The sequence below is a fragment of the Carettochelys insculpta genome, chromosome 3 (genome assembly GCF_033958435.1).
Source record: "Carettochelys insculpta isolate YL-2023 chromosome 3, ASM3395843v1, whole genome shotgun sequence".
In the NCBI taxonomy this organism is placed as follows: Eukaryota; Metazoa; Chordata; order Testudines; family Carettochelyidae; genus Carettochelys; species Carettochelys insculpta.
The window spans coordinates 180899224-180925014 of NC_134139.1; the positions used below are offsets into that span (position 1 = coordinate 180899224).

The window sequence follows — 25791 nt, forward strand, 5'->3', positions numbered from 1 at the left end:
TTCAGTGGCTCTGGTTTCAAGCAGCTCTTGGGCCTTGCTAGCCATGTTGTCAATGGAGTTGTGCTGATGCAGGGACCTCCTTGCCTTAGATTTCTTTATACTGTCTCTATGACATTTTTTTATTTTCATACAATCATGACGAATGCTGCCTTTTACATTTTTCTAATTAATTACCTGCTTGTCAATCTCAGTACCTATTTTACCTTACTCAGTTTATTATCTATGTATCTATTTTTATATCTATATCTGTATCCCTATTTTCCAATTCAGAACAGGATAAAACTTTCCACAATAACACAACCTTTATATAAAATATTTATGCATCCAGTGAATTGAAAGTTTTATTGTATTTAAGTGGGTTTTTTGTATGTAAATAGGCATTAACTAAAAAATGTTTTATTTCAGTAAACCACAACAAGCAAGGAAAGAAAAAAAAACACCTTTTCCTGGGCACATTTTAGTTCTAGGCTTAAGAATGCACAAACATAATTTTAGCTAGAGAATGCATAATTGTAAAACTGACTATAGCCTTGGTAAGTTACATTTTATTACTGCTAATACAATGTGACTGTATTCATTTTCAATATTCCAGTGGTCCTAAATCCATTCTTCATGATAGCGCTATACAGAGCCATGATCCATCTCAACATTGTTCCCAAATATCAAGCAAAATGTTTTCCTTCCTCGAAATGTTAGACCATATTTTAATTATCACATGATCACGCAATATATCTATTAAAAAACAGACCAAGTAGGCGGCTACATATTTCTTTTTTACTGTCAATAGGTTTAACATAGCATCCTGTAGTTGTATAAAACATGCATTTTCTGGGATAATTATGAACACAGAATGAATGAGCCCACATAAATTATATTTTTGTACAAGTCCAAGTAAAAAAACAAAAAAAAAAAACCAAACCAGATTAAGTGCCTCTGAGGCCCTTTATTCCCAGCTATAAGTTCTCAAAACACACTACTGAAATATTTTTCTATGACTACAGCTATGTGCTCGAGAACTGGATTCAAAATTTTAAAATACATCTATAATCTGTTTTAGCTTTCTTTAAAGTTTGTGACAGTCCTTGGATATTGTACTGTGAAAATGTAAAAATAGTCACAGATTTTTTTTTCCAGAAATAAAAACACATCTAGGAGAGTACTCAAAACAAGGCAAAAGAAGTTTCATAGCACTTAATAAGGTAATATAGTCAATGACTAATATTGAGGTTTGTAAAAAGGACTGGATGGAAAGTTACATGTACACACAAAAGCTATATTAGTTTCAATACTATCAATTATTGTTTCTGTAACCAATACTCCCCCCTCCCACCCTGAAAACCAATCAATATACATTCAAAATAGGCTGACATTGATATAGTTGTGTGTAAAAATAGTGCACTATTTTTCTGCCACAAAGTAAATTTGTATCCTAAGAGCTGGTAAACATTCTTTTTTCCTTAAATACACACAATGGGCACAGACCTTGAAAAAATTAAATTAAGGCATTCAGATAGGTAAAATAGGACTGCCCATTATGAAATAATTGAAACTAGTATGTACTTCAAACGTCTCATTATACAACGACATGCAACTTCTGATAAACATGTATGAATGGTATTAACTTCAACATTATGGCTTTACACAAGTGCATAGTTGCAAATGCAGTAAGTAATGGTATCTGATTAATATGCATAAAAAAATAAAGTGGAAAGTTTTTAAAACCCTCTTGTGGTATTACAGTACAATATACATATATATATACACACAGTATAATGGTCACTTTGTAAAGATGCAGTCTATACCACGATGGTGGATTTTTCCCTCCTGTTTTTCTGGCAAACATGCTGGTGACATCTCTCTATGAAAGTTGAAAAATAAATTTCTTCAGTTTCAATTTTCACTCTTCTCAATTCTTTTGTGAAATGTAGTGTGTGTGTCTTGCCAAGAGAACATTTTTTGGAACAAGACTCTAAAAGGTTACCTAGAGTATTCTTATACCATTACCAAGAGTCCTCATTTGATCAGTTACCCTAAGGGATTATAAAATAGCCCTCAGAGATGAGTAATTTATATTACAGCAAAAAAAAAATTGTAAACCTCTGATACATATAGAACAGTCTCTCAGGAAAATATATATTTTAACACATTTTGGAATATCGTGTTTCAGTCTTGTTTTAATGGGAAGAAACTATCACCTTGAATAGTTGACTGCTTTCACAGAAGGCAGTTAGCTGAAAAAGAAAAAAGGTTTGGTCAGTAAATGCAATGTATGTCCTCTGCTGAAGAGAGAAACTTGCTCCAATTTATTTTAAATATAAACTTTTGCTCACTTGCAACAAATGCTACTCATTTGTATTAAATTGTTATAAGTTATTTAAAAACACTGCACCTTATGCACCACCATGTCAAACATTCAATATTAAGACAATTACATTTTATTGATACTAGTAATTCAGCTTATTGAGCATTTTCTTAAGGGAATTCTGCACCAAAAAATTGTGCATCCACTATTTTAAAATTCTGCAAATTCTATTTGTCAATAAATAATTGTGAGCCTTCAGTATGGCAGCATGGAACACAGGTCACTGGCTGCATGTAGGTGGAAGGTCACCCTACAGCTCCCCTCCCCTGCTGGGAAACATATTCAGCAATGAGGTTATACCTCATCCTGACAGCGCAAGCGCCAGTCCTACAGCAGAAACACCTCTGTGCTCTTTCCTGCTGGGAACACCGGGTGTGGGCAGGCAGGCAGGCTTGACTCAGCAGGGGGCTTAGTGAGGGGGATCTCTGCATGGGGAGGAGAGGGATTTATGTGGGGCAATCTAAGTGAGGAAGGCTCAACAGGGGTCCAAAAGCACTCTGAATACACAGAGACTCACAGAGGCAGAGTTCCAGGTGCAGGGACAATGGGTGTCCTCAGTGGGGATCCATGTGAAGGTGACTGAGGCTCAGTAAGGAGAATCTGGTCTGAGGGAGGAATGGGGCTTATTGCAGGGATCTGAGTATAGGGGGCTCAGCAGGGGAAAGGTGTTGAAGGAGTGGGGCTTGGAGGGGTGGGGTCTCAGTGACTCATTGGGGGAAGTCCAGGTGCAGACGGGATGGGATTCACTGGAATGGGGTCTCAAGTATGGAGGGCCCACTGGAGTTTGGTCTGGGCACAGGGGTGGATGTCCAAATACAGGGGAGTGGGGCTTGGTGCAGGAGTCCAGGTGGCTGGGGGGAGAGAGTGAGGCTAAAAAGGGGGTCTGAGCATAGGAGGGAGTTCCAGGTAGATGGGGTTTGGGTGGACAGGAGAGCCACCCCTCCCTGTGGTTGAGGAGCAAGGGGAGCAGGAAGCAGGGCAGAGGGTGTGTGCAAATGGCAGAGATTTGTAAATTACTTAGATCATTTTCAGTTAGTTTATAAACAGAACTGCTTTATAACAGCATTCAAGGAGGTCAGTTCATTGCATGAGCAATGCAACTTTACTTTGCATTTTTCCAGTTCATTGTTAGAAACCCAAGAAGCACAACAATCCAGAGAAAAGCCAAAATTATAAATCAGTATTTCATAGCACTATTAGGAAATGCAAAATGCAAAGCTTTTGTTTCAAGTTTGCTACCCAGAGACAAGTCACTTTACACTTTAAAAAGGCATTTGTTAGAGCAAACTGGCATGTGTTCAGTGTGTCTAAGATTAAAATGTGACAATTTTTACATTGTAAAATTAGTTTTTATATAGAGATTAGCTGTACTACCAATGTTGTAAAGTATATTGTCTGACAGTAGCAGTTATCTGCTTTTCCACTTAGCTGGGACAGATAGACAAGAATTCCAAAAAAAGAAAAGAAATTCTAATTAAAATCAAGTATTTAAAAGGCAAATACTGATTTGTAGTTAAAGTGACTCATCTGAAAATTGATCTTTTTCAAACCAAATGAAATCTCATTTTTGAATGCACAACATTAAAAATGAGATCTCAGCAACGTTTTCTGCTTTGGAAAACAAAGTACAACTGGCATGCTTTATTCAAAAGGCAAACAATGCATTCCTCACTACTTTGATTTATTACCCTTTCACATCTTCAGAAATCAAAAACATCGTCATCACCATCAACATCATCAACATCATCATCAAATGACCAATCCCAGTCTTTAAATGCCAAATCAAGCAATCTGCAATAGGAGGTTTTGATGTTTAAGGTGGACTATATTTTATTAAATTATTCCAAAGTTCAATGTTAAAATTAACATCAGTATTTCTTACAAAACTGCCTTATGTTTTCTGCTTTAACATTTCATGACATGTTGCATACAAAAAACAAGTTATAGAAAGATTAATCCTAATTTATAAGTTTTCTTTCTCTGTACACAGTCCATGGCCATGCTAAATGCATTTGTACAATCTCCTCCCCTTTTCAATAAATGAGTGTTAGTGCTCATTTAGATCAGTAAATTTTATACACTGGAAATCTGACAAGGAAATCACTAAATAATGTAAACTGCATTTAACTAATTCATATAACTCTTTCAGACTTAGTTCAGGAATCCTTATTTTTGTAGCATTTCATAAAGTTAAAAAAAAAAAACCCTCTATAAGGTTATCTGCTACCTTGTCTTGATATTGCAGTTTTTCTTGACTGAGCTGCAATTTTATGCTCATGTGCTAAATCTTCCATGAAACTGTACGAGATCAGTGAACAACTGTTTCAGCTTGTCTAATTAGCTGACATTTCATGCAACAGTGAAGATTTAACAACACTGAAGAGTATTTGAATATGCTAAAGGATTGGTCTGTCTGGATTTGCAAATTAATGAAGAGTTTATCATCCAGCATTTAAGAACATAAGAACGGCTATACAGGGCAGACCAAAGATCCATCTAGGCCAGCATCCTGTCTTCTGATGGTGGCCAATGCCAGATCCCCACAGGGAGTGAACAGAACAGGTAATCAACAATCAAGTGATCCCTCCTCTGTCACCCATTTCCAGCCACTGACAAACAAGAAGCCTAAGGACACCATTCCTACCCATCCTGGCGAGTAAGTATTGATTGACCTATCTTCCATGAATTTATCTAGTTCTTTTTTGAACCCTCTTAGAGTCATAACTTTATCAGAAGACATTTAGGATTTCAGTGAAGCCCAATAAAATCAACAGCTGTCTGTCCACTGACTTCAATGAATTACACATCAAGCCCTTATGCAGGACAAAGTGAGGACAAAACTAAAATGCTGACAAAAGTGCATAATTGAACTTCTGGTATAATGTTTAAAATAAAGCAGGTATTTATTATAATTACATATATTAAATACGAAGGGTTTTGACTTTCATTTTTAATTTCTTAACTTTCAAAAAACGGTGCATCACTAAAGTTTTCACATACGTTCATTTTAAAAGCTGTAAGTGCTGTCACTCCTGATACACTTAGGCTGTCTACACTACAAAAATAAAGAGAAGTTACTCACCTGTAGAAATGATGGTTCTTCGAGATGTGTCCCTGTGGGTGCTCCACAATAGGTGTCGGGCTCGCCCGGCACCACAGATCGGAAATCTTCCAGCAGTTTCTCCTGGATCACGCATGCGCCGGCGCGCGCCGCTCCCCCGTGTGCCCCGGCCACGTGCACAATCCGGTCCCCGCCAGTTCCTTGACCAACCGCCTCGAACGCTCCTGAAAAACACTAGACAGAGATCCGAAGCGAGGAGGATGGGCGGGTGGTGGAGCACCCATGGGGACACATCTCGAAGAACCATCGTTACTACAGGTGAGTAACTTCTCTTTCTTCTTCGAGTGGTCCCCGTGGGTGCTCCACAATAGGTGACTACGAAGCAGTAACCCAAGTAAGGAGGTGGGTAATCAGTTTATGTGCAGCTTGCCCCCGAGAGGACTGTTGTTGACAGACGGGTATCCTCTTCGAATACCCAATGTAGGGCATAATGCGTGGCGAAGGTGTCGTAGGACGACCAGGTTGCCGCTCTACAGATGTCTTTTAATGCGATGCCCTTGAAGAAGGCTGTTGACGCCGCCACCGCCCTGGTGGAGTGAGCCCTGGGCGGGGCCAGCAAAGGAGTCTTTCGAAGCTCGTAGCACATTTTTATACAGGACACAATGTGCTTTGAGATTCTCTGTGAAGAGAGACCTTCTCCTTTGACCTGGGAGCGAGAGAGACTAGAAGCCTGTCCGTTTTCCGGAAGGACTTAGTTCTGTCTATGTAGAAGGCCAACGCCCTCCTCACATCTAGGAGATGCAGGCGCGCCTCCTTGCTGGAGCTGTGAGGCTTTGGGTAAAACGAGGGTAAAACTATTGGTTCGTTAAGATTGAACTCCGAAGAAACTTTTGGAACAAAGGCTGGGTGCAGCCTTAAGGTTATCGCCTCCTTTGACAATACTGTGCAGGGTGGTGTTGGCATCACTGCTGCAAACTCACTCACCCTGTGGGCTGACGTAATTGCAAGGAGGAAGGTTGTTTTCATCGTAAGGAGACGTAGGGGAACTGTGGCTAATGGTTCGAAAGGTGGACCCGACAGCGTGCTGAACACCAAGTCCAAATTCCACGATGGTGGAAGCGGTTTTCGAGGAGGGTACAGGTTTACCAGCCCCTTCAAGAACCTTGTAACGATAGGATGGGCGAATACAGTGGGCCCTTCCTCTGTATACCGAAAGGCTGATATAGCAGTAAGGTGGACCTTTAGCGAGGATAGGGAAAGCCCGCCTCTTTTGAGGTCCAATAAGTATTCTAGTATTACAGGTATAGGAACGTCAAGGGGAGCTAACTGCTTGGCGGAACACCAGGCTGTAAATCGAGTCCATTTCTGCTTGTAAGTCCTCCTGGTGGAGGTCCTTCGGCTACATTCCAGGACTTGTTGTACTCCCTCCGTACACATGCTCTTTAAGGAGCTGGGCCATGGATTAGCCATGCTTGTAGATGCAGACAGTGAGGGTGCAGGTGCACTATGGGCCCCTGTGCCTGCGTGAGTAAGTCCGGCGCCACCGGTAGAGGAAGCGGTGGGTGGTCCGACATGCGCAGAAGCAAGGGAAACCATTGCTGCCGATCCCAAGTTGGGACTATGAGTATCATGCGAGCTCTATCCCTTCTGGCTTTCTGCAGAACCTTGTGGATAAGCGCTGTGGGGGGAAACGCGTAAAGTAGGGGGCCCCTCCATGAAATCATGAATGCGTCCTCCAGGGACCCCCGCCCCACTCCTGCCCTGGAGCAGTACGGGGGACACTTCTTGTTGTACTGGGTGGCAAACAGATCGATCTGGGGAAACCCCCATGTACGAAAAATGCGCCGTAGCAGATCGGAGCGGATCTGCCATTCGTGCGTGAGTGCGAAGTGCCTGCTCAGCTGATCTGCTTTCGCATTGTGAGCGCCCGGCATATACGAGGCTTTCAACGTTATGTTGTTGGCAATGCACCAGTTCCACAATTGGACTGCTTCCGCACATAGGGTACAGGATCTTGCTCCTCCTTGTCGATTGATGTAAAACATAGTGGAGGTATTGTCGGTATTGATCCCAACTACTTTGCCATGCAAGTAATCTCGAAAATAATTGCAGGCGTTGAACACTGCTTTGAGCTCCAGTATGTTTATGTGCAGTGTCTGTTCCGCAAGGGACCATAGTCCTTGCGTCACCTTGTCGCCGATGTGCGCTCCCCATCCTATGTGGGAGGTGTCGGTAGTAAGAAATATAGAAATTCATGGTTGGTGAAAGGGCACCCCACTAGCAGATTCTTGGGGTTTTCCCACCATGCCAGAGATCTGCGCACCTCTGTCGTGGGCGACACCACCCTGTGGACAATGTGGGATGCTGGTTTGTAAACGCTCGCCAGCCAATGCTGCAGGCGTCGCATGTGTAACCTGGCATTCTGTACCACAAACGTTGCTGCCGCCATGTGGCCCAACAGCTGTAAGCACGTTAAGACCGGCACCGTGGGGCTGTATGTGATGACTTGCACCAGCAAACTGATGGCGCGGAAGCGGGCATCGGGTAGGTACACCCTGGCTGTGATAGAGTTTGTGCATGCCCCTATGAACTCTATATCTTGTGTGGGTTCGGTCTTTGACTTTGCGAGGTTGATAACTAGGCCCAGCGAAGAAAACGTGTCCGCTGTGACGCATATCATGCGTAAGACCTCTGCCTTCGAGGCCCCTTTCAGCAGGCAGTCATCCAGATATGGGAAAATAAACACCCCCTGTCTGTGCAGGTAGGCTGACACCACTGCCAGGGTTTTGGTAAAGACTCTGGGGGCCGAGGAGAGGCCGAACGGAAGAACCCTGTACTGGAAGTGCTCCTTGCCGACCGTGAAGCGGAGGAAGTGTCTGTGTGCCGGGTGGATTGTCATATGAAAGTAAGCATCTTGTAAGTCGAGAGCTGCAAACCAGTCTCCATCGTCCAGTGCCGTGAGTATCGAGACAACTGTGATCATCTGAAAACCTTGCTTGCACAAGTAACGGTTGAGGCCCCGAAAATCTAAGATGGGCCTCCAGCCTCCTGTTTTCTTCTCTGTTAGGAAGTAGCAGGTCGTCTACCTCCTGCTGGAGCCTCGCCTCGTGGGCAGCATCCCTGAGGTGAGGCCTGTTGGGAAGCTTCGTCAGTGGGAGTGACTGGAAGGGGATCGTGTAACCCATGGCTATGATCTCCAGCACCCTGGCGCCCTTGGTCGTAGCCCCGTTGATATTGAGCACGCTGTGGTTGCTAAGCGTAGCGTCTTTGCTGAGGATACATTTTTTTTTTCCCCTGTATGGGGGAGTATAAATGCCCCAGGTTCTAAGTGTCGCTCTCGAGTCCTTACTGGAGTGGAGGACCGAGTCGGTTGAGTCTGCAAACAGCTTTGTGTATCAAAGGGAAGGTCCACGATCTTTGCCTGTAGGTCCCTAGGGATACCAGACGTCTGGAGCCAGGATTCTCTTCGCATGACCACTGCTGTAGCCGTTGAACGTGCCGCTGTGTCCGCCACGTCCACGGCAATCTGGGCTCCCGTCCGCAATGCTGCGTAGCCCTCTTGAACAATCGCCTTTAACACTGGCTTTTTGTCTTCCGGAAGTGAATCCATGAGGGGAGTAAGTCTGGAGTACTTATCAAAATTATGGTTTGCTAGGTGTGCCGCATAATTTGCCACTCTCAATAGCAGGGAAGAAGAGAAATATACCTTTCTACCAAACAGCTCTAGCTTCTTAGCATCTTTGTCTGATCCCCCTGATTTGTACTGAGAAGCCTTCGACCTCTGTTGGGACGAGTCGACCACCAAAGAATTCGGTTGTGGGTGACTAAAGAGGAACTCCATGCTCTTTGCTGGGATGAAGTACTTCTTATCCGCTCTCTTGTTCGTAGGCGGGATAGAGGCCGGAGTCTGCCATATGGTAGTGGCTGACTCCATAACGGCTTCATCCAGCAGAATAACAATTTTAGATGAAGCCAGGGGTCTCAAATTTTTCAGGAGTTTGTGATGTTTCTCTTGCACCTCTGCCGTTTGAATGTCTTGCGTGAAAGCTACCCTTTTAAATAGCTCCTGAAATTGTTTAAGGTCATCCGGGGGAGAGACATCCCCGGGGGCCATGGCCTCATCTGGGGGGGATGAGGAGGAAGCACTGGGGTAAACCTCCCGCGAACCCTCGGGCTCCTGCAGTCGATGATACACTTGCTCCATGGAGGACTGTGAAGGAAAGTCTCGGGGTTCTAAAACTAACTCCCCTTGAGACAGCTGTGTTTCCGTCCCCGATCGAGAGTGTCCATGGGGGTATTGAGCAGCCGGAGGGGGACCTACCGCCCCTGGATGTAGGCCTGTGGTGTCTGTGTCCAGCATGATGAGAACGACCACAGCAGCATGGGCAAGGGTCCGGTGGAGACCTGGACCACCCACGGAGTGTGTTCCCCCGATGTCTGGGAGAGCCAGACCTCCGTGACGACACACATAGAGGTGAAACTGGCTTGTGATAGTACTCCAGGGGATCCACTCCCAGAAATGGTGAAGGTGGCCCAACCATGGTGACATTGGTTTGAGGAATGGAGGAGGTGGTTCTGGATAAGCCGGTGGAGACACAGGCCTTCGGTGCGGTGTGTGTGTCACAGGGGGAGGGCTTAGTGCTAACAACAGCACAGCGCTGTCCGGAGATGGGCTGCGGTGCCGGGTTCTTGATTTCGCCTTGCCCCTCCCCCGCGGGGCTGGCACCGCCCCCTCCCGTGCCGGGGATCTCGGCCCCGCTGTCGGCGCCGCGCTCGGCACAATCAGCTGCGGTGCTGCGTGGGTAGCTTCCTCCGGCGCCTGCAGGCTCCGTGCCTGGTGCCCCTGCAACGTTGGTGCCACGGGGGCTGATGCCGCCTGCGGCAGTGCCGCCAGGTCCGGCGCTTGCCTCGCTGACGCTCTGGGCGCCGCGCGTGCCGGCTGTTGTGTAACCGGAGGCTCAGCCTCTGCCACGTGCGCTGCTGCGCTGCCACTTGCCTGAGTATGCGGCTGGGGGCTGTGTGCCCCGCTCGTCCTGCTCGCTGAACCCGCTGGCAAGGATCAAGCCGGGGAGAGTTTCCTCCGTTTCTGCACCGAGGGGGTCAGAGAAGCTGCCTTCCTCTTATGCAACCCAGAGGGCCCTTCTGGGTGAGGCTTTTCCGGCAAGTCCGGCTGGAGAGCCTTACCGGACAAGAGCATTTTAAGCCTCATCTCTCTGTCCTTCCTGGCCCTGGCTGTGAGCTTAGCACAGTGAGATCACTTCTGTGTAACGTGTGATTCCCCCAGGCAGCGGATGCATTTGCTATGCCCCACGGAGGCTGGCATAGCTTCGCGGCATGACTCACACTTCTTAAAACCTGAAGAGGCCATTGCGGTGAGTCCTTTACTGTTAATAGGGTACTTAGCACTTAATCCATGCCTTTCCGCCCCTTTACTGTTAATAGGGTACTTAGCACTTAATCCGTGCCTTTCCACCCCAAATAGTGATCACCGGCCTGCGGGGCAGCGGGTGGCCTAAATGGCCTTCACGTCCGCTCTTCTGTTCTCCGCTCCTCTCTCTCTTTTTCTTTTTTTTTTTGCTGATATTCTCTTTGTCTTTGCTTTCTCTCCTTTTTTTAAGTAACCAAAAACAACAAATTACACGTAGAAAACAACTATCTAATCTGACTCTGGCTGTAGCCTGAGCAGATTCCGTCTGCAGCCGATGGCAGTTGAGAAGGAACTGGCGGGGACTGGATCGCGCACGTGGCCGGGGGTGTGTGGGGGAGCCGCGCGCGCCAGCGCATGCGCAATCCAGGAGAAACTGCTGGAAGACTTCCGATCTGCGGCGCCGGGCAAGCCCGACACCTATTGTGGAGCACCCACGGGGACCACTTGAAGAAGAACTTCAAAGTTGCTTACTTCGAAGTACAACCTTGAAGTAGAGCATCTACACACACCCTACTTAGAAGTAGGGCACTACTCCATTCCCAGGAATGGAGTGAGGACTTCGAAGTTGGGCTCCCTACTTCTAAGTTAACTTCAAAGTAAGGGAAAATATGTGTAGACCCTCTGCTGGCTACTTTGATGTAGTGCCTAACTTCAAAGTTAACTTCGAAGTTAGTTCCTAGTGTAGATGCATGCACTTTTATAGCAGATATTGGATATCATTAATGGGGGGGAGCGCATGTTAATCTTCCCTGACATGATTCAGTGCCTCAATAAAACTGATAACCAGAACTACACATAGCATGTGCTGAAACTGATTTACTTTCTTTTAAATTATGAAAAAAACGTCTGAGAAACTTGAATTTTCTGATTTTTATGAGGGAAGACTTCTCATTCTTATTGAAGTGTAAAAGGAAAACATATGCATTCCATATAGTAAAGCCTTGCGACAAGAACTTTTACGGAAACACAAGTCAAATTTCAACTGGCCATAGCATTCACACTAACTCACAAAAATGTGTTGCCCCTCTGATAAAGACACATACACAAAATCTCGAATGAAGTGATTTGGCAAAGAAGCTTGTGTTAATAAGATGATGGATGTGATGACTTAGGCCTTTTCCATCTGTAACTCCCAGGATTTTACAAAATAATTCAACACAAAATCTGAAGTGTGTGGCTGCAGGAATAAAAGGTGTAAAAGCATAATGATACACAGAATATATATTTTGTTATTGCTCTGACATATTTCAGAGTTCCTGTATTATACAATATCTTGGTCAAATTCATCCCTAGTGTACCTCTGCTGAAGCCACAGTTCCACCAAGGAATAATTAGTGCAATTACGAAGTTACCTTAGTTGCAAAGAACACCAGACTTAATTTCTTCTCTTCCCCCTTCCCCCACCCACAACCCCAACATGTGGATTAGGATACAAAAACAGAGGAGCTGTATTATGCAGAAGGAAGATTTAAAAACAGCAATACACAAGCAATGTATAAAATCCAAAAATGACAAGTATGTTTAACATTTATGCTTGTTGTCATTCAGAAAATACATATATTTATATGAATGTTTTTCTTGCAAAAACTGGATTACCAAATGTATGATATTATATAACTTTCAAAATATTGTCATTTGCAGATTTTAAGTGAGTTCTCATTGTTAGTATGGTCAGCATGCTTCCAAGATTAAACACCGGTCCCTATTACTTACTGTTGCTATGGCAAAATATACAGTACAGAAAAAAAATCAGTGAAGAATGATTCGAAGGGCGGGGCCAGTGCTAAAAAAAATTAGTAATAAAAATGTACAGTGAATATTATTACAAGTATTGTGTTACATGAACATTTTGTTAACAAAATCATGATGCTGAAACTAGATTGTTAAATACAAAGAGAAAAATCTTAACTGAAAATTGCTGTTGAGAAGTCAAGAGGCTATGGCTTGCTTCTTCAGGTCAGTAATACAGCTTGGAATAACATTAACTAGACTGCAATTAGCATGTAGGTGAGTAAATCCTGCTTCGCTCCTGAATAGTCAAAGACAATACTAGCAGGACTCATGATTTAATTTGGTTATGAACTTTTACTTCCTCATTAGTTCAGGGTGTTTTTGTTTTGTTTTGTTTTTAAACTTCTAAATCGGTCTACCATTTAAAAGGCAAATTTAAAAATACCACAAAATTTATTTCATGACTCTGATGAAAAGTTTTCTTGATACTTTGAAAATATTTAATAATGTAAGGATGTCTTCCTGGGGTGATCATCATGATTTATTGCTTCTGTTTTACAGCTCCACCTGAGTTAATATTTACTTCCCAGGTCAATAAAGCTTGATGTTCACTTCAACAACAGTGAATATCAATTCAAGAAATTGGACAAATATGGATTAAACATGATTATTAGAAGGTTACTAAAATGTTCACACATTGGGAAAGCTTTTGGGGCATACGTTTCTAACTGTTAGCTTTAAGGACTTAGCAGGAAACTTCATTACAAACGTTTTTCTAGAAATATACAGATATTCACCTGATTAGAAATATAGTTCAACCTCTCTATTCTAGCACCCTTGGTACCTGACCAGGGCCAAACAAGAGAATTTGCCAGACCATATGAGGTCAATATTGTCTAGCAGTATTACCAACATTTCCACTGATTACTGGCTCTTAGAAGGTATTTAGGGGTAATTTAAATCTAAACAGCCCAGAACACTGAGAGCCAGGACTGGTGGCTGTAAACAAATTTTATGGCACCACAGAAAATTTGGCCACACTCACAAAAAGTGGTCATCCAGCTAATTAAACTCAAGCCGGATTGTGGATGTTGCTGGAAGAGAGAGAGTGTACTGGACTAGAGAGGTTCATAACATGTACATGAAAATCCTACTACCAGTAAGCATGGAAAAAATAGTGGTTTAGTGAGATATTTCTTCAAGGACTTTTCTGTGTTAGGACAATTCTCCTTAAAGGATGGATGGCAACTGACTTACTCAGTGTATCTGGTGTATATACCTCACCTGTGTGACTGGCTTTGCAATAGTAATACAAATTTAACTCTACTAGAACTTATATTTTGTATAATCACAGATAGGTCTGAATGTAATTTTTTTAAATAAACTGTTACCATGGTTAAGACTTTCTTTTTCGTTTTGGGATACCAGAATGGTCTTGTTACCACATTCAGCCAAAGCACTGAAAAGCAGGTCAGTGACCATTCACTTAAAGAGAGAAATTGGTTAGAATAGGGGAACTCAATTACTGCAAGCATATGCAAATTGTAATCCTCTGGTAGCCATTACTGTAAAAAGTTCTCTTTTTTGAAGACTATAAGATTTTTAATTAATAAATGTTGTCCCTTCTCTTTTTACAAGTATCAATGTCTCTGTAATGAATCCACATGCAGTATGTGGACATATTTTTTCATATTATACAAGCGTAATTTAATGTGAACTTTTCATATAAGTAATGTCACACAGTATACTGCAAAGGGCTACAAGATGTTACAGATAGCTATCCAGGATTGTAAAGTAAATCTGTGTTCAGAAATAAAGACCACTGGTGTGCATACATTAAGAAAGGCAGAGTTATGAGTGAACATTCAACTGTAAATTTTACATTTATTGAATTTAGTGTTTTATTTTCAACTTTCAACATTCTATTTGACCTTAATGTTCTGTGAACACAGGCGCTTTTTCTACAGCGTTACATACAAGTAGTTTCAGTAGCTTTTTCTCAGCATGTAATTTGCATATCAGTAATGTAACGCTAAAGTGAACAAATGGATGTGTCAACCGTTCAGATTGGGCAGCTCTCATTCTACTGGCAGTCTTTGCTGTGGGAATTGTTGTTTGCAGAGGGACAGACATCATTGTTAGTACACATGGAAAACAGCATCACAGTTGTTCAACTGCTAGTGGAAAATGGCATTACAGTTGAATTGTATTAAAATTAACCTATAACCCAGCACGGCAAACTTTTTGGCCCAAGGGCTAATCAGTGTATGAAAAATTTATGGGGGGCCATAAATGCTCATGAAATTAGGGATGGAATAGAGGAGAGGGTCAGGATTCCAACTGGGGCCATTGAGAAGGGAATTTCATGTGCAGGAGGAGGGCTCTGGGCTGGAACCGAGGGTTCAGAGGAAGAGAGGGAGCTCTGGGCTGAGGCAGGGAGTTGGAGTGTATGTGGGTGCTAGCTCTGGGGTAGAGCTAGAGATGAGGGGTTTGGGGTGCAGGATGGGACTCTAGACTGGGACAGAAAGGTTCGGAGGGTGCTAGGGAAATAAGAAATCAGGACTGGGCAAGGTTTGGGGCACAGTGGGTGATAAGGCCTCTGACTGGGAGTTCAGGCTTTGGGGTTGAGGGATTTGGGGTGTAGGAGGGTACTCAGGGCTGGGACTGAGGGATTCAGAAGGTGGGAGGCAGACCAGGATTGGGGCAGGGGGTCCCCAGGGCTGCAGGCTCCAGGCTGTACTTACCTTCTAAAGCAGCTCCTGGAAGCAACAGCATGTCCCCTTTCAAGCCAGCAGCTATGTGGAGGCCCAGCCAGCCGACTCTGGGCACTGCCCCCGTTGTGTGCAGGTACCACCCCGCAGCTCTCACCGGATGTGGTTCCAAACCAATGGGAGCTGCATGGCTGGGGCCTGGGGTGGGGGCAACACACGGAGCCCTTTGGCTGCCCCTATGTATAGGAGCTGGAAGGGGGACATGCTACTGCTTCTGGGAGCCACGCAGAGCAGGGTAAGCCCCAGCCCCTTCTCCACAGTGGGAGCCTGAGGGCTGGATCAAAACAGCTGTCGGGCCACATGCAGCCTGTGGGCTGTGGTTTGCCCACACCTGCTATAGCTTGACAACGTCTGAAATCTAGATAATTTAAAACCGGCATAGGGAGATTAAAATCAGTCTGTGGTTGATTTAATTTATTTATTTAAATCTACCACGCTAGCACTAAATTGCAAGGGTTTAATTAAACAATTATATGGTTGTGGTCCCAACAGGGCCAATTTTAGATACATAGTTGCATATCAATACCTGTCTTCTTCAGGCAGAGTCTTGCAATTCTTTTATCTTTGCATAGCTGCAGAATTTACAAGTTATGTTGATGGTATAAACATATCTGAGATAAGGGCCCAACATGAACAGTTCAGGCCTCCCTTAGTGTTTTGTAGCATCTACTAACAAGCAGAGATGATGCGAGGAGGATGGGGGGGAAGGAAGATGGACAATTACAATAGTATCAAAGAAGCAATCGGGGGGAAAGGACTGTGGATGTTTATATACAAATCCAAGGAGTACAGGGAACAAACAGGAAGAACTACAGGTTGCACCTCTCAGATCCAGTATTCTCTCATCCAGCAATGCCCAGGGTCCATCAAGCCTATGGAAGTTCCAGGATGAGAGAGTACTGGGCTGGGACTGGTGCACAAGCCTCGCCTGCACTGCAGCAGCATGGCCAGAGCCCTCACCTGCCCAATAGCAGCATGGGGACAGGAGCCAGAGTCTTTGCCTGCCCTGTGGCAGTGTGGGGCTGGAGCCAGAGCCCCCGCCTGCCCCTCAGCAGTCAGGGAGAAACAGAATATCCCCACCACCACCACCTGCCCTGTGGGGCCAGAGTCCCCTGGCTGTCCACGGGAGCCGGGGGGAGCCTGGACTGGGGTTGAAGTCCTGCGGGAAGAGGCTGGGGCCACAGCAGCCCTGGTAATGCTGGGTGGTCTGTGGTAAGAAGCCCTGGACCTCTCCTCTTCTGGCAAATTCTCTTGTTAGGGACCTGTCAGCTCCTGACCATGTCGGACAAGGAAGTTGTCGCTGAGAGTTGGTGTGATAAATCTCAGGATGGAGTACTGGTATGGAAGGTTATAGCTTATTAGAGAAAGGTGGGGAGGGAGGAGGTGTTGTAGTGTACTCCCAGAACATATACACTTCTTCTGAAGTTTATGGATGTCATGGGGGCCACAGGGGACTGTCTGTGATTGATGCAAGGTACCCAAGAAGAATGCAAATGGTAGTGGGGTGCTGACGGATTCCGTTGTGTTATCTGCCTGTAAGAAGCCAGTTGTCAAGCTATGGAAAGACAGTACACTCACTATTTCTCATGAAAGCTGACACCACTGAAAATCTTCATAAAGATCCAGGGTGCTATAGCTAGCCTAAATGCAAGGATTCCAATTTGTTCAAGGAAAACACATCTCCCCACTTTATGGCATGGAGACCTCATATCAGCATATCTGAAATGTAAGGACAGTTCAGTCTGCTCCTTGTAGGTCCCAGGCCTCCTTCTCAGGCCTTTGCTGTGCTGCAGGGATGCTGCAGGTCAGATGGTTGGCTCTGGGTGGCAGGACCCTTCTCCCCAGTATTAGACCCTCCCCACTCTAGCCTGCAAGGCCTCTTGGCATGTTGAGTCCCCCTGCAGTGGGCTTCTACCCAGGGTCTCTTCTGCTCTCCCCTGCTGCTCAGAGCACCCAGCTCCAGCATGCTTCAAAGCCCAGCTCCACTCACTGCTGTGCTGCCTACACCAGACTACTAGTTAACTCTAGAAGAATAAAATATCAAAACTATTTTCAACATATTTACAGAGTAAAACAGTCAAGAAAAGTAGCTTTGGACAGAGAAGACTCTGACTTAGGCCAGATAAGGAGGAACTGGCATGGAGCCAATCTGCACTGCCCCTAATATTCTTGGTTCAGAACATGAAACAAGTGTGCATGTGCAGACCAATAGACACAGTACATTAAAAATCTCCAGACTCAGAGGCATGGTGCACGTGTCCCCACAAATGGAATATACAGAGGGACCATTCACTTGAAGTAGTCATGAGTCTCAATATGTAGTTACAAATGGAAAACCACCACCAAGCAGATGCGTATCTAGTGGAGTTCCACAGGGATTTCCTTTTCAGCCCTATGCCACTTAACTTTTTTTATCAGTAATCTGGAAAAACACCCCCACAAAATCCTCAGCAATAAAGTTTGCAGATAATACAAATATTGCAGGAGATATGCAGCAATTTGGATCATTTGGTAAACTGAGTGGATGTAAACAATATGAGTTTTAATTTGTCTAAATATAAATATACATCTAGGAACAAAGAATATAGTTTACACTTATGGGTGAGGGGGACTCTATTCTGGGAAGCAGATTCTGAAAAAAAAGATTTTGGGCAGAGCTAGGCCTGACTTTGGTGTGGACAGTAGCTAAAAATGAGCTCCCTGTGCCAGGCCCCTTAGTAATCCCTCAGGCCGCATCCATCGGAGGAAGGGGGCTTGAGAGAAGGATTGCAATGGAGGGGAGGGGAGAACTCTCTTGTGACCCATATGAAGTTATGTAAGAGACAGAGCTCTGATTACAAGAATAGTTCTGATGCCAATTTTTCCTCATGTGGGGGTACAATAGAGTATAGGTGGAAGGAGCCTGTTTACTGACACACGGGCTACGTCTACACGTGAAGCGTACATCGAAATAGCTTATTTCGATGTAGCAACATCGAAATACTCTATTTCAATGAATAACGTCTAGACGTCCTCCAGGGCTAGCAACATCGACGTTCAACATCGACGTTGCGCAGCACCACATCGAAATAGGCGCTGCAAGGGAACGTCTACACGCCACAGTAGCACACATCGAAATAAGGGTGCCAGGCACAGCTGCAGACAGGGTCACAGGGCGGACTCAACAGCAAGCCACTCCCTTAAAGGGCCCCTCCCAGACACAGTTGCACTAAACAACACAAGATCCACAGAGCCGACAACTGGTTGCAGACCCTGTGCATGTAGCATGGATCCCCAGCTGCAGCAGCAGCAGCAGCCAGAAGCCCTGGGCTAAGGGCTGCTGCACACCGTGACCATAGAGCCCCGCAGGGGCTGGAGAGAGAGTGTGTCTCAACCCCTCAGCTGATGGCCGCCATGGCGGACCCCGCAATTTCGATGTTGCAGGACGTGCAACGACTACACGGTCCCTACTTCGACATTGAACGTCGAAGTAGGGCGCTATTCCCATCCCCTCATGGGGTATGCAGCTTCGACGTCTCACCGCTTAACGTCGATGTTAACATCGAAATAGCGCCCAACACTTGTAGCCGTGACGGGCGCTATTTCGAAGTTAGTGCCGCTACTTCGAAGTAGCGTGCACGTGTAGACACGGCTAGGGTGAGCTTTAGCAAGGATAACCGGCACTTAGCACTTTACACGTTCAAAGGGCTCTTATAACAGTATATAGACATTATTTGCACACAAAAAATATGTTAACAGAACATTGTTAAGGATGCAAAGTCAACTACTCAAAAATTAGGAAATCCCAGAATTAAGGTTGCCTTAATTCAGCCCTCATCTGAAGATGCATTATTATGGGGACCTGAACTACCCAAATATATGTAGAGACAATGAATTAATGCCGTATAATAAATGAGGTTGTTTTCTGTAAGACACTTCAATTTCTGCAGAAGTTGGAATGTATGTGATGAATGAAGCAGACTATAAGAGGAGAACAGATGATTTCATGGTGAAGGCAGCTGAAACTGGATTCTATCCTTGCCTCTGCCACAAAGTTACTGTGTGATGGCGGGCAAGATACTTAGACCATGTGTTTCACAGATGATGATTAATTGTTTGTTCCTCATTTGCTAGCTCCCCAGACTGAAATCTTGAAACGTGATTTGAAGAAATGTTGATACTGCAACAGTAACACTTTTAAAAGCAAGTGTGTGTGTACAGTGTCCTAGACTTTTTAAACAACATACTCCCTTTGCCCCAATTTACATCCTCTGGAAATCAATTAGCAGGTAAGGAACCTTTAGATCAGGGTGGACAATAATTTTTGATTGGGAGGACACCAAGAATTTGGAAGTGGTCGAGGGCTGAATCCTTTCAGAGTAATGAAGAGATTGCTGATTCTGGGATGGAGGTGGGATGCAGAAGGGAGCTTAGGGTATGGGATTTGAGTGCAGGAGGTGATGTGTGGTCTGGGTAAGAGTTTGGGTGAAGGAGGGGGTTGTGATCTGGGGCAAGGGTTTGGGTTGCGTGGTCTGGGAGGGAGTGTGTGCAGGAGACTTATCTTGGGTTTGGGTTGTGCCCTACAGTAGGAGGGGGTTGTGACCTGGGGCAGGGGATTGGGTGTACAGGGTCTGGGAAGGTCTGCAGTGTCTGAGAGGATGCTGTGACCTGGGACAGGAGTGAAAGATGGGGTGCAGGAGTTTGGGCTGTGCCCTGGGACAAGGGATTGGGGTGTAGGGTCTGGGAGAGGGTATGGGTGCAGGAGAGGGGTTGTGAACTGGTGCAGGAGGGAGAATGGAGGGTTGGAGGGAGGAAGGGCCTGGGGTGCCAGGTGCAGGCTTTGGCCAGAAGGTGCTTACCAAGGAGGCTAATGGGAGCTTTGAGTTTGTACTCAGTGGGAGGGGCAGCATGTGATGTGGCACCCCCCAACCCCACCAGCTCTTTCAGCACTCAGAGAAACACAGGGCCCTTGCAGCCAGCTGCTCTCGGCAGGGTGTGCAGGCACATAATGCAGGGAGTCTGACTAAGGCTCCCGCTGGGCCACAGGATGATGGCAGGCTGGATCTGGCAGCTCACCTTAGATCCACTGCCCAGATTTCTGTTACTTGACCTATCAAAGTAAGAGTAGCACATTGTCATCCCCTCTGTGGGGCAGAACTAGGGTAGGAGGAGAGATGCATTTTGCCAGTGGATTGTCAGTCTCACTTTTGTAGATGACACAGGAACAGCAAGATTCTGGAATCTCAGATTCCATTCCAGACTGCCAAGGAGCATTCTAGTGCAGTGTTTCCCAAATGGTGTTCCGCAGAACCCTGGCGTTCCACAAAGTGAAAATAAGGGTTCCGGGAGAAAATCCAGTTCAAGAACTTTGATGATTTAAAAAAATAATTAATATTTAAGCATTTATGAATTTTAGTAAAACACTCTTCATTTGTGTTGGCCACGGTAAGTGTCTCTGTGTAATGCCAGCTTAGCCAGAGAGTGGGGACGATAAGGTCACTAGTCAGCGCTGCGTGCACAGTCAGTGATGTGATCACCTATTATATACCAGCATAAATCCCCGTACTCACTCTCAGAGAATGAGGATCATTAGGGGGTGGCTTATGTCAAGAATATGCAGCTTTAACAAGATCTGCAATTCATCAGTTGTTACCCTTCCCCTGCACATGCATGTGTAAACCTGGGTTCTCGAATTATGCAGCAACAAAAATGAAATACAGAAATCAACTGAACGTAGCCACGCCAGATATGCAAATCCAACTTTCCAGTATTAAACTAAGTATAAAAAGAATTTGCCAAGAAAAGAAAAAAATCACACTTCGCATTGAAAGCTGCCAATGCAATGCATGTTAGTTTTTGTGCTTTATTTTTCATACATGTTAAATGTGATTTTTGTTTTTAAATATATACAATGAAACTACATTTTGATCTCATGACCTTATTTAGCATTTGTTTGTTATTACCCTTACTTATTTGTGGTCTACTTTTCCAGCACCATATATATATAACAGTTACTAGGAATTCCACAAAATTCTCACATTTAAAAAGGTTCTGTGGCCAAATAAAGATGGGAAACAACTCTAGTGGTCACAGACCCTTCTGCCCAACTTCACACTAGCACCTGTTTCTCTCAGTCTCCTCACCTAGCCAGTTCCAGTGTTTACACTGCTGGATTGCTCAAGCCCATCCCAGTCTCCTTAGTCTGTCAGTCCTGGACTCACCTCCAGACTTCACGTCCAAGTTCCATTCTCTCTTCCTGCACCAATTCTAGTCTCTCAGTCCAGCCCAGTCCTCTCTTACCTTCCATGGCTCACTGTCCCATGTCCAACTAGCCCCAGTCTCCCTCCTTACTCTCCACTGACTCCCCTGTCCACATCTCTGTTTCTAGCCTGGCAACCAGTCTCCTTCTCCAGACAGTCCCAGTTTTCCTCACCAAGCTTCCAGTTCATTCTCAGCCCCAACTACCCACCCCCAGCATCAACTTTCTACAGAGCTCCTTGCCCCAAGCCACTCCTACTTCCACACTTTTCTCCCAGGGTCTGGCTATTGTCTCTCTGCATTCAAGTCCTTTTCCTCCTCCTCCATGTTACCTAATTCCTGGATGCTTTCACAGACCCAGTCAGAATACAGAACAACAAATGCCTGCAGGAGTACCTGCAGGGAAAATCTTACTCTGCTTCTGCAGTCCTGAGATGCAGCATGTTCAGTGCAGACAGAATCTTCAGAGAATTTAGCTGCTAAACTTTAACAACTCTTTACTGAGCAAATGTGATCTAAGAATTTTTGAAGGCCTGTAAATTGGCCAAATGTGGGTGTTTCCCCCACCTAAAGCCAGCAAAAGGCAAGCACATTGCCAGATTTAAATTTCCTGCCCCAAAAGCCTGGGGGTACTAATACTTAATTACATACCTGTAAGAGCTTTTATAACATTAACAAAACAATATGTTTTACCTAATCGCATTCTCTGAGAGATGAACTATTTTTTCTGCAATGTTTCCAAGACATTTCAGCCCCAAATGGTTAAATTTTCTCTAAGTTATAAGCAACTGAAAACTGGATCTTATGATGTGAATTGTCAAGCAATCTTACATGTAGGTGAGTACCACTAGTTCTGCCTCTAATACATAACACATACACCAGATTTAATTCAATGATAGCCTCATTTAAATAAGGGCATGAAACATGTTTCCTCACACAGCTTTCATAATATTTTTTATAACTGAATTCACAAAAAATGACAGGATGGGCTCATATTTCACTAGGCAAAGTATAAATACAAAAGAAAAACAAAACAAACAAAAAAAACCCCATCTATGTGAATTACCCATAATAATGTATCACAGTGAGAAACTGTTGAAAGTTACTGTCTTTAATAGCAACTTTTATGTTACCTTGGTTTGTTTGGAGGAAGCTGTCGGCTTGGCCGTCTCATAGACTGATTTGGCTGTACCTTCATGGAAGTTCTAGGAGAAGATCGAGCAAAGGGATCAGGTGCTGGAGGCTTTTTTGGAATTTTTTTCACCAGTCGGCTCACCCATTTCTGTTGTTCCTCTGTAGAGTTAGCTAACAGTAGTAGATTCTTTGCAGTTGAAATATCATAATATACTGTAAAAGAGAAATTTTAAAACAAAATCTCATTATTATTTTTATGAGAGCTCACCTTAAAAACTAACAACCAGATCCTTGGGTTTTTATAAATTGCACAGACTAGAAGTCAAGTGGTGCAATAAAAACTCACTGTAAAGCTGCCCATCGGGCAGCCATAATCACAATCCTACACTTTGGGTATAGATTATGCCAAAGCACCTTTAACCTTCCCTTTCCAATCTATTCAAAGTCTGAACCTCCTTCCAATTTCTTCCATTTGGCGTATAAGGGGGGTGCTTAATCTCTATGTTACTACGGAAGCAGGTATACGGCAGAACAAGCATGGTGTTACTGCCAGCTCATATGTCCGTCAGAGATTTTGAACATACAGAACTGTGGAAACCATCTCAGAGAGAGCAACTTTCCCGAGCGTCATAATCTGCATTGCCAGATATGCTGACATGTCTGTCCCACACCAAAATGCACAGAATCCACTGGGTTAGTACTGTAGCCTTTTTGGGTGGGGTCCATTCCATACAATGCTAACAGCATTGAAAGCATGTGGTGTGGCTGAATGTCACTGCACTGCAGAGCTGATCTTCCTTGAGAAACTCCTGACAAGGTTGTGTGGCCTAAGCACAATGGCAGAGCCCATTTTATATGCACCCAAAGAGCAAAGATCTGGCACTCCAGCAGTTACTACCTTTTATTTTAAAACTCATCTGAGATCACATAATTAAAAATGTTTATCTGAATCATTCTCTATAGTTAATGGCAACCATGTCTTTATTCAGTTATTCACTACTTACCTTTGCAAGGTGCTATAATCTCTTCCTTTTTATCCATGTGATCTTTATGACATTTGATATGGCAGCGGCGACACTCTAGAGCAGGAGGAGGTTTAAACATGTTCCACAGGGGCTTCATACAAGCCTCACAGTTGGTTGGAAAATGATATAAAGTGGGTATAAACTCATGTCCCTTGTGGCAAATATAATTTGATTTCTCCCCCATAGGCTCCACAGGAAATTCTTGTTCCTTCTTGCTTTCTCCTTCATTTGCATACAGAATCTAAGAATTATAAAAAAAACCAAAACAAAACCATTTGTACACAATGGGTGTGGGTAAAGGACCATTACTTAATTAACAAATATCCAAGAATAAAAACTAAGAGTAGTTTAGAATAGATTTTCTGACAATTTATACAATCTAATTTTCTGAGTTATACTATTGCCTTCTTTAGTAAACAAACTAAAATAAAATAAAATAAAATATTTTGGAAGCAACTTGTACTTATTTGCATTAGGAAATTTACCAGATTTTTCTTCCCTAAAAACACTAATTATACCCACATACCTGGAATATCCTAGGAATCTCTTTGGAATCAGCTCTGTACACATCAGTCTGTGTGACTGGCCGGACATGGAACAATTTGCTGGAGAGGCAAATTTCAAAGAAATAAAACAAAACAAAAAATTAAATCTGATATGAGAGTATTAGCTGATTATTAAATGTACTGATTTAATAGCTACAATCAGGGAATGATAGTTTACTTTAGCTAACAAGGTACACCATTGTGATGTGATGACTGCCAGTGAACAAAATGGTAAATTCTCTGTATTCAGCTCCTATTCCAAACTCTGCATATCAAACTCCAAAACTCAAATCTTATTGCCATAAGAGCTAATGTGAATAGCTGCATTCTGCACTTGTTAAGCAGAAAGTTAGGAACCATTAAGAAAGGGATAGATAGTAAGATTGAAAATCTCATAGTCCCTCCACATAAATTGATGATATCCCTGTACTTGGAATACTGACTGCAGTTCTGGTCACCCCAGCTCAAAAAAAGATATATTAGAACTGAAAAGGTATAGTGAAGGGCTGCAAAAATGATAAAGGGATACAGAACAGCTTCTGTATCAGGAAAAAATAAAGAGAATGGGAATTTTTAACTTAGAAAAGAGGACATCAAGAGGAGACATGATGGAAGTCTATAAAGTCTATAAAGTCTTGACTGGCATGGACAAAGTGAATAAGGAAGCACTGTGTACTCCTTCACATAACACAGAACTAAGGGTCACTCAAATTAACAAGCAGACATTCTAAAACAAGCAAAAGGAAGTATTTCTTCCAAAATGAGGAATCAATCTGTGGGACTTGTTGACAGGGGTGTGGTAAAGGTCAAAACTATAATGGGATGCAAAAAAGAAGAAGGTAAGTTAATGGAAGATAGAGTTGTCAATAGCTGACTGTGGATGCAACCCTATGCTACGAGTGTTGCCTGCCTCTTTGTCAGAAGCTGGGGATGGACAACAAGAGATGGATCACCTGATCACTTGTTCTATTCATTCTCTATGTACCATCTCCCACTGGCCACTGTTGGACGATAGGATACTGGGCTAGATAGACCATTGGTCTGACCCAGCATAGCCATTCTTAAGTTTATGTACTCTACTTGTAACCCACACCAGATTGCAGAGGATAGGCGTTGTTACAGCTTGTAGCTGTGAGGTCTCTAGATCAGTCCCCAGTATGTTGGATAAGAGGGCAGTCAGACACATCAATGATCTCAAACTGTAGTTTCAATAACACACGTCAACTCTCAAAAATATTTTCTAAAACGGTTTTCTTTTCAAGGCCATCTGCTAATGTGCATCCGAAAGTTAACAAAAGTAATGTATACCACAGTCTCTTTTAGTAATACTTACTCAATATCTAACACCATGTAGGGGTTAGAATGTTCTTTATCTTGTTCACTATCGTAGAACAGGATCTTCTTACTGCTTACAATAACATACTGTTAAAAAAGATATCGGGATTAACACAGTTATTAAAATACAGATTTTTACCTCAAGTATTCATTTCTGTCAAG

General features: G+C 43.8%; 1 protein-coding gene across 1 annotated transcript in view; it reads right to left on the minus strand.

The window, feature by feature from the left end:
* Positions 1–530: 530 nt before the first annotated feature.
* ROCK2 (Rho associated coiled-coil containing protein kinase 2) overlaps positions 531–25791 on the minus strand; it is a 172326-nt gene continuing 147065 nt past the window's right edge. Inside the window, exons 29-34 of the mRNA XM_074991276.1 lie at positions 25628–25716; positions 24276–24354; positions 23729–23990; positions 22724–22937; positions 4051–4153; positions 531–2231 (exon numbers count right to left, since the gene is read on the minus strand). Coding sequence (XP_074847377.1) covers positions 4063–4153; positions 22724–22937; positions 23729–23990; positions 24276–24354; positions 25628–25716 — 735 coding nt within the window. The 3' untranslated portion in view covers positions 531–2231; positions 4051–4062. The remainder of the gene's footprint in view (positions 2232–4050; positions 4154–22723; positions 22938–23728; positions 23991–24275; positions 24355–25627; positions 25717–25791) is intronic.